This window comes from Phocoena sinus, chromosome 1 (assembly GCF_008692025.1).
Source record: "Phocoena sinus isolate mPhoSin1 chromosome 1, mPhoSin1.pri, whole genome shotgun sequence".
Lineage (NCBI taxonomy): Eukaryota > Metazoa > Chordata > Mammalia > Artiodactyla > Phocoenidae > Phocoena > Phocoena sinus.
In genome coordinates, this window is record NC_045763.1 from 78,893,069 (window position 1) to 78,903,245 (window position 10,177).

The following is a 10,177-nucleotide window of genomic DNA, read 5'->3' on the forward strand; positions in this document are numbered from 1 at the left end:
CAAATGCTTAAAATGTCATTTAAAAAAATCTATCTAAAACATTTTATAACTGGCCAGCTTTTATGACAATTTAAATTTTTCCATATGGCTAACAGCTGACAGTATTATGCCAGCTTTAGTGTTCCTCTCCTTTTTTATATAAATATGAACTTTCAAAAACAAATTTAAATTATTGAAAAAAGAACTATAAATTTTTATAGAGTTCATGTTGACCTAGAGTTTCATATTACTTAAACTAAACCTTTATATCTTTTATATCATTTTTCTCCATAGAACACATGGAGTTATAACTCTATGAAAATCTTGAAGAGGTGAGTGTCCAATTTCTTTAATGCTGTTGATTCTTCCATAACAAATTTTGTGCTGATAGCCTAGCTCAATGTGAGCTTTTGACTACTGAAGGAGATCCAGATTTAGAGTCTCCCAAATATTTACAATCTACTGGCCTCAGCTCCATGAAAATAGGATTCTGGGCTTACAGGAGTTCATGAAACTTATTTTTGCATTGGAGAATCACTGGCACGTTAACACACTACACCTGTGATTCTCAAGATTGGTAAGGAGGTTGGTGGAGAGGGGTAGCAACATCTGGAAGACATTATCAGAATCAACATACAGTCTCATCCTCTCACCCCACATACCCAGCAACCTGGTAGTCTTGAGGTGAGGATACACTTTTGGGTGAAGAAAATAAATCTGTTTTTATTAATTGAAGTATAGTTTATTTACAGTATTATATCAGCTTCAGATATACAACATAGTGATTCAATATTTTTATAGATTATATTCCATTTACAATTATTACAAAATAATGGCTATAATTCCCTGTGCTGTACAATCTGTTCTTGTTGCTTATCTATTTCATACACAATAGTTTGTGTCTCTTAATCCCATACCCCTATCTCGCCCCTCTCCCCTTCCCTCTCCCCACAGGAAACCACTAGTTTGTTCTCTACATCTGTGAGTCTGTTTCTGTTTCATTATATACATTCGTTTATTTTTAAATCTGTTTTTTAAAGGTATCTCAGAGATTCTGAAATATGGGCATGTCAGAGTGTTTAAAACTTCTCTATTAAAGGTGAGGATTTCTACATTAATATATGGGCTTAAATTTTTAATCTTGTCATTGCACATACTGTTACGAGTAACATGTATTAATATCCCAGACAGCTAGCGCTCTTCAGAACAGCCCTTAGAAAACACTGCATTCTGCAATGTAAGTTAACATCATTGCAATTATTATTCACCATACTGGCTTGAAAAAACCACCTTGGTCGAAGAGGATATGGTCACTCAAATATGCAGCCCCTGCATGAGACTCTGAAAGGTCTATATGAGGTTTTCAAAGGTTGCCAGTTAAGATTTATTCTGAAACTGAGCACGTATGCAATCAAAATACTCAACTAAAGGAAAATATAGAAGATATCTATGACTTTGGGATAGAAAAATCTTTCTTAAAACACACACATAGGCTTAAACATAATACACAAGATTATAAGTACTCTTAGCACTAGGCAAGTCTGTTTTTCACAACTGTTGTCAAAAAGAAAATTAAATCCTTACGTCTAAGTGTGCTATTTATTCTTTCCTTTATATATTCATTCACCAAATATTTATTGTATATCTACTACGGAACAGTTAGTGGTGATTTTTTTCAGAGACTTGTGTACTAGTTATTTTTTCACATAGAATTTCCTGCAGCGATCATATTCAGCAGTAGGAGATTTTAGTCACGACAGCTGGGCAAAATTTGAAATTGCGATCTCTCTCTCAATACTGTTCTTTCTACCCGTTCCTTCTTCCCCACAACATGAGGCTTCTAGCACAAAACACCACCAGTATTTACGTTTGACCTGGAGAGATTACATATTCCCCTAAAACATTCAGGTGACAGCAATCACAATGCCTTGCACATAACAATACTATATAATAATTTAATATGATTTATTTTTTGTTTTTGTTCTTCAACCAGAACAGGTCTTTTTAAATTAAAAAATAAGTGAATTTCTTACTTATTGTAAATGTAGGTCTTTTTCATTTTAAAAGTCATTAAAATACATTGATTTGTGTAAATGTGATCAACGTAGATTATGCACCATTTTACAGCATTAACGACTGGGGGTAAAAAAGATAAGACAACGTAGAAACCTGCCTATGAAGTAGCTTGTATTTCCAGTTTATGAAGCCTCTGAAGGATGTTCTGCAAGTGTTCCTGCAATCTTATGAGCACAAAAGCAACCTTCTTATTGAGGCTGCCTCAAATGATGTGTCTTGGCATGGATGTCTTTGGACTTAACACTGAGATTAGCTCAGCTTCTTAAATCTGTAGGTTTGTCTTTTGCCTAACTTGAGAAATTTCTAGCCACTATTTCTTTGAAAATACCTTTTTCAGCCCCACCCTTTTCCTCCACTCTTTCTGGGACTTGGTTTATATGATTGTCAGATCTTTTGTTATAGTTCCACAGGTCCCTGAGTCTCTATTCATTATTTCTTAATCTATTTTCTCTCTGTTTCTCAGATTGGGTAATTGCTATTACTCTATTTTCAAGTTCATATTCTTTCCTCTGTTCTGTGTTAATACACCGATGAGCCTATCCAATACGTTTTTAGTTTTGGTTACTGTTTTTTTCCATTCTCACATTTCCATTTGGTTCTTCTTCATATATTCTATTGGGTAGGCCAAAAGGTTTGTTCGGTTTTTTCCATGAGATGGCTCTAGTAGCACTTAGCTGTCTTTAACTTCATTCCAAACAATTTTGTTACATTGTATGTGACAGCTGTCATATCATCATGCATTTTAAAAAAAGACTTATCAAAAGTGGTGAATTTTTGTGTAGCCATTTTAGTATTAAAGATGGAAGAGGGCTTCACTGGTGGCGCAGTGGTTGAGAGTCCGCCTGCCAATGCAGGGGACACGGGTTCGTGCCCCGGACCAGGAAGATCCCACATGCCGCCGAGCTGCTGGGCCCGTGAGCCATGGCCGCTGAGCCTGCGCGTCCGGAGCCTGTGCTCCGCAACGGGAGAGGCCACGACAGTGAGAGGCCCGCGTACCGAAAAAAAAAAAAAAAAAAAAGATGGAAGAAAAAAAAGCAACATTAGGCTTTATTCTTTCAAGAAACGTAAAAACAGAACTGAAATGCAAAAAAAGCTTTGTGCAGTGTATGGAGAAGGTGGTGTGACTTATGGAGAAGGTGCTGTGACTGATCAAACGTGTCCAAAGTGGTGTGTGAAGTTTTGTGCTGGAGATTTCACGCTGGACGATGCTCCATGATTGGGTAGACCAGTTGAAGTTGACAGCGATCAAATCGAGACATTAATTGAGAACAATCAACGTTATACCACATGGGAGATAGCCGACATACTCAAAATATCCAAATCAAACATTGAAAATCATTTGCACCAGCTTAGTTACATGAATCATTTTGATGTTTGGGTTCCACATAAGTTAAACGAAAAAAACCTTCTTGACTATATTTCTGAATGTGCTTCTCTACTTAAACGTAATAAAAACCGTTCTGTTTTTAACATAAATTGTGATGGGCGATGAAAAGTAGATACTGTACAACAATGTGGAATGGAAGAGATCGTGGAGCAAGCGAAATGAACCACCACCAACCACACCAAAAGCCTGTCTTCATCCAAAGGTGATGTTGTGTATATGGGGATTGGAAGGGAGTCCTCCATCATGAGCTCCTTCCAGAAAACTAAATGATTAATTCCAACAAGTATGGCTCCCAATTAGACCAACTGAAAGCAGCACGCTACGAAAAGTGTCCAGAATTAGTCAACAGAAAACACATAATCTTCCGTCAGGATAACGTAAGACCACATGTTTATTTGATGACCAGGCAAAAACTGCTACAGCTTGGCTGGGAAGCTCTGATTCATCCGACGTATTCATCAGACGTTGCACCTTCAGATTTCCATTTATTTAGGTCTTTACAAAATTCCCTTAATGGAAAAAATTTCAATTCCCTGGAAGACTGTAAAAGGCATCTGGAACAGTTCTTTGCTCGAAAAGATAAAAAGTTTTGGGGAGTTGGAATTATGAAGTTGCCTGAAAAATGGTAGAAGGTAGTGGAACAAAAGGGTGACTACATTGCTCAATAAAGTTCTTGGTGAAAATGAAAAATGTGTCTTTTATTTTTACTTAAAAAAACTGAAGGCACTTTTTGACCCACCCAATGTTTCTTTGTTGATACTTTTCATTTGTTTCAAGTGTGTTCATAATTGCTTACTGAGACATTTTTACGATGGGCTGCTTTAAAAACTCGTGTCAGATAATTCCAATATTTATGCCATTTTGGAGCTGTCTTTTGTTCCTTGTATTTTCTCATTCAAGCTGAGATTTTCACGACTCTTGGTATGATGCATGATTTTTTATTGAATTCTGGATATTGTCGGTATTCTGCTCTGAGAAATTGGGATCTAGTTTAAGTCTTCTGTTTCAGCTGGCTTCCTCTGACACAGCACCAGCCGGGAGAGGGAGAGCTGCCTCATTTCTTCCAGGTGTGAATGGAAATTCAGTCTCCCTACTAGGCATCCTCTGATATCATCCCAGCTGGGAAAAGACAAGGTGCTTTATCAGCGCTCCACACATGGCATCCACTAACACCTCAGTTCAGGGACAGTGGCTCATGACCTCTGCGGGGAGGAGCAAACCCCATATCCCCTCTCAGCCTCTCTGGCACAACCCTAGTGAGGAGTGAGAGAGGTGACTCATTACCTCCACGTAGGAGTGGAAGTCCTGGCTCCCCACTCAGCCTTTGCTGGCAAGGGTGGGAGGAAGACCACCATTTTTTCCCATGATGTTTGGCTAGAGTAGGGGGACTATTTTCTAAAAGTTTTCTGTCTTACTAGGTGGACCCTTCTGGGACTTTTGCTAGAGAGAGCAGACTTTTGGGGGGACTTTTTTGGTTTGTAATGTTGGCATTTCTAGGTTCCTGGCTTCTCCAGCACCAGTCTGGGATATTTGTGGCAAATATAAAACCCACGAAACTCCTCACCATGCTGTTCCTCAGGCCCCAGAGTTCCTAACTGGGGTGCCTTCTTCTGCCAATCTTTCAGAATTTTCTTACATTTGTTTCATATGAAATTTCCAGAGTTTTAACAGTATTTAGCAGGAGGAATAGGGAAGAGTACAGGCATCCTATCTTTTCCAGAACCAGAAATCAATATATTTAACTCTAATATTCTGTATGCTGTATGTATGTTATTTCTCCAAATTTTTTTGTGGCCTGATACTATTGTGATCTCATTCATTTGGAGGCTCACTTATAAATGTTTTCCATAACTACTATATCTTTGCATATTTCTCAGAGAATTTTTCATTGCACCATTAAATTTTTTTTAATCTGCAATGCACATCCAATTGCATTTCTTATGCAAACCTATGTTTCTTGGAAGGTATAACATCCACAGCCACAAAACCCAATTTTAATGAAAGTACAAAGATAGTATATGATCATTCCACATGGGCGAAGAATGAGATTCTACTCATCATATCTTTCATAGACTTTTTCCAAATGCACACAACCAAAGCCTGATTATTCTCTTAATTTCAGCCTCACCTGAACAGATGTTCCTAGTTGATATTCTTCTACTTGTGCACTGATAGTCTCATTTATTCTGATTATCATTTTGTGTTTTTATTGAGCATGATCTTCTATTTGCTCATTTTCATTCCCCATTCTTGTTTGAGCACCTCCATCATCTTTCACACAGTTTGCTTTTGATGTCTGAAAAAGCCAATAATACCCACAAATCTGTTGTGGCTCAGATGCTCACTACAAAAGTCTTTTCCTTTTCAGTCCATCTCCTGAAGAGATTTTCCTGGCAAGCAATAAAACAACTTGGGAGAAATAATGTCTCATTTACTTCTCTCCACTTAATTTGCTTTTTAAATTTTTTCTCACCCTGGGAATTTGTATGAGAGAAAAACATTGTTTTGGGCTTGTCTCATGAACTAAACATAACCTTTGACAACATTGCAGTGATACAATGCTCATTTGGATATTTTACTAAAAATGTAAAACCTGTTTGGTGTAGCATGGCATGCTAAACCATTGTTATTTTCACATCTGCACTATTTTGAAACAAAGGATTGTAAAATCCAAGTAATCTTGCCCCTGACTGTTGTTTTGGTCAGCACTGGGTCTCATGAAACTAAATAGACAGGTAACATAAGTTCACACAAGTAAAACTAATTCTTATCCTGATTTGAATCTCTGTACCACCACGCCTTTTATTTTCTGCAGTCACCTAAGAAAGGATTTTTTTTTAAGTAAAGAAAATGGGGTTTTGAAAAACCATAGAAATACTAGGCCTGCAACTTTGTTTTCTCCTCCTCTTGGCATGTGTAGAATTGCTACTGAAATCATTTTGGCTCTTATGATGTCATTATAGAAATGCCATCTTGCAAATCCTTCCCATTTATCTCCTTCACTGCCTGCTCTGTAGTTGAAACAATTCTTTTCAAAATAATTTATAATTTGTTTTGTATGACACCAGTGACATTTATTACAGCTGTCAAGTTCAGCAAAACATACCCAATTATTTCTATTTATTTATCAAATGCTAAGGCTATAGCAAGAATTTAGAGGTCATGTCACTTAGTATCTCACAGTAAAGAGGATGGTTTTGTTCTCAGTCAGATGAAATAATTTGGAAGGTCTTGGTCAATAGGAAATCTTCCAGAGAAGGAGGAATGGTGGCATTGAACAGAGAGGCTTTGGACAAAGGTCAAAGAGTAACCACCGTACAAATAGTTGATTTGATTTGCTGTCATATTTTTCTTTTAATTTTATTAAGTGGCTATTTGTCATGATTTCTTTAAAAACTGTTTTACTTTTTTTTCAAATTGTTATATTACATGAATAAAAGTGATTCTTTGGAGAAATCTGACTCTTCAACCTCAATTATTATCCAATTGGTATACTACTATACACAAGGTGGGATTAAATTTGAAATGCAGTAGAAACCATGTTCAATTTTCCTCCCTTTACTGCACACCATAAAGTTTTAATGCAATGCAAGTATTTCCCCTAAATTATTTCTTTCCATTGAAACTTTACTTGAAGAATTTATCATCACAAAATGGAGCTTATAGGACTCTTCATCTGTCTGTTGGACAATAGAATTCCTTGTCCTTCATCTTTGCCTCTACTCATATGAGAGTATATTCAAAACCATAGGGGGGCTTCCCTGGTGGTGCAGTGGTTGAGAGTCCGCCTGTCGATGCAGGGGGCACGGGTTCGTGCCCCGGTCCGGGAAGATCCCACATGTCGTGGAGCGGCTGGGCCCGTGAGCCGTGGCCGCTGAGCCTGTGCGTCCGGAGCCTGTGCTCCGCAACGGGAGAGGCCACAACAGTGAGAGGCCCGCGAACCGCAAAAAACAAAAAACATAGGGATCAGTCTCTGCTTTAGTTTCAATCACTCTATCCAGTATAGGAAAACAACAATTTTTGGATAAAACTGTAGTATCACTCTCTTATTAACTTCCATTCTTACTGTGTTTATAACTCTAGCTGAAAAAACTGGCCATACTGGTGTTTTAGATGTAGTGATGCTCAAACTCAAAGAAGAAAGTATTCCAAATTTGTGTTGAATGACACCTTAAATTGAACTTGTTTTTAATTGAACTATTTTTAACTCATGTTTCAACATTGATTATTATTAATGTATTATGGGTGTTACAAATCTACTTCAAAAAGAAACAAAAACATTATTTGGGCAGAAATGAAGCTCTTCACGAGTCCTTACAAATAAGAAAAGATTCTCAAATTGATAACCAGAAAACTTCTACATTCTGGGAACTTGGGGAATGTGTAAAATACATGTCATTTAGAATTGTAACAAAGACCACTAATGAGGGAAGGCCCTTACTAAAGTCAGCTGAAGCATGCTATTCAAACAGATCTCTGACTGGCTAGAGAGGGCTGGCAATCACACCCTGTCGCATCATCATGTGAGCTGATGCTCAACGATTAGTAAGGATCCTCCACCGTATGAACCTTACACTGGCACCGGCACCCTAGAGTCTTCCCTTCTTGCGGGATAGGAAAGTAGAAATTATTCATTTTGAGATGCTTAATGCATTCACGTTTAATTCTTCATATACTATTCAAACATTTGCAAATGGATAGCACCTTGAGGCCTTTGGAATTTACTTCTGTGCATTTTCTTGTCTCTTGGCCCACATATTCCCTTTTCTTCATCCATCGGACTCTATTTCTCCCACAATATCTATCTATATCTTGCAAAGAAATGGGACTTTAGCATTTTCCCTTGCAATACTCCTTCCCTAGAGTCAGTGCCAACAAATTGCAGGTATTGACGGGTCCTGGTGTGCTCATACACTTCTGTGTCTCACCACTAGAAACAGTAAGAAACAACAAGCAACCGTAGATCGAGCCTCTGGTGTGGATATAGAGCTAACATCCACCACTTGGCAAGCCGTGTTTAGGGAGGCTTACTTAGCTCTCATCCCAGGATTATTATAAAAATAAATCTTTTAACATTTGTTTGGGATTAAAAGTGAGGGAATCTAGACTCACATTTTAAAATGCACATCCTGATGAATAATAAATACACTTAGTAAATATACATTAAGGGAGAATTATATTTTCTGCAGCTTGTTGTGTTTTACTGAAAGCATTCTCCACATAACAATGAATTAACAGAACCCAAATATCAGATGAAGATTGGAGTAGTGAGTATAATTTGTATCATCTAGTAGAAATGAAAGGCTAAAACAAGAGCAAATCGAAAGGAAAGGGCTCTGTATGAGAGGAAAGAGGAGTGGCCTGCAGGGCAATCCGGGGCAACAACTGGGGGGCTGCCCAGGGTGTGCCGGAGAGAGCCCCAGGCTCAGAGCAAACAACCGTGAGTTCTAACCTTGGCTTGGTCACCAATACCCTGCCTCTCAGGTTCCTCAACTGCAAAAGGGAATTAAAATGTCTGTGAGGATCACAAGACTTCATGGCTCCAGAATTACATGTAAACCATGTAATGACAAACATGGAAGAAGGGCAGAAGTCCCGCAATTTCAGGATCAAGGAGACATCTGAGAAGATGATTCCATCAGGTCGGCCACAAGCAAATCTGTGAAATTAATGTTCTGCCTCCTTCACTCCTCCCTTTTTGCATGATCATTTCCACTAGCCCTTCCCTTCCAAGCCGCCAGTGGTGATCAGGAGCACGCCACCTTCTCTCTACTTAGTCTTCCCTTCATGCATACTCCCTCATCTGTTGGACACCTTCCCCAACTCACCACATCAAAGTTTAATTGTCCTGTACCCTCTTTTTTCTGGACCCCATTCTCTGTTGATACCATGTAGGAGGAACACACAAGCTCAGGGATCAAAGAATCGAAGTTCAAACCTAGCTCTTCTGCTTGTGAACTCTGAGACTTGGTAAATAACCCCAAGTGCCTTAGCCTCCTCATCATAGCCTGAAGATCATAACAGTATCAGTTTTGTAGCACTCTTATGAAGGTAAATAATAAGGACAAAGTCTCTGGCACAGTGCCTGGCTCATAAATAAACACGTAATAAATGTAAGTATTATGTGATCTAAAATGGTAAGGAGAGACATCAGCTTAACGTTACTCCTCCAAAGCAAATCCTGATTTTACCAGCAGCCTTAACTTACAGGAGAGCATGGTCATGTGATTTTTAAACACTGTGACAAGGTGCTGGGGGAGATCCTTTAGGGAGGGGGCAAAGGGTCCCTTAGGACAGGCCATTCCAACCTTTAGTACCAGATAATCCAACACCCCAGAGCAGCCCACTAGCTCCTCTTCCCATCGTGTGTCCACACATCCCCTGCCTCCTTTTCAGAATAACAGAAAATGCAAAGGTCTGGACCAGAAGACAGAAGGGAAGATCTATCAGGGACATTGTTTACCCTGGGGCCTTGTCAAATGATCTGTTTTTATCCAGAACTGGGTAAACCAGAAATACTTTTGCAGAAACAAGTAACACTGAACTATGCAGTGATTTCACAAACCATTATTTAATAGTCCATCACCAGCTTTTCCAGACAAGTGATCACTGAACCTCCTTTTTTGTGGAAAGGGCAGTCATTGCTTTGTTTATGGCTTGGAAGGTGGGGTGGGGGGAGGCAGGAGGGACAAGGGAGGTGACATTTAAATTACCTGTCCCTCTTTAAAGCTTTCC

The 10,177-nt window shown here is 38.7% G+C and overlaps 1 protein-coding gene across 1 annotated transcript in view; it reads right to left on the reverse strand.

Moving 5' to 3' along the window:
* The window catches only part of LOC116759855 (small nuclear ribonucleoprotein E-like), a 138,226-nt gene extending 128,782 nt beyond the window's left edge, over positions 1-9,444 (reverse strand). The window contains exon 1 of the mRNA XM_032644076.1: positions 9,271-9,444. Coding sequence (XP_032499967.1) covers positions 9,271-9,444 — 174 coding nt within the window. The remainder of the gene's footprint in view (positions 1-9,270) is intronic.
* Between the last annotated feature and the right edge of the window lie 733 nt (positions 9,445-10,177).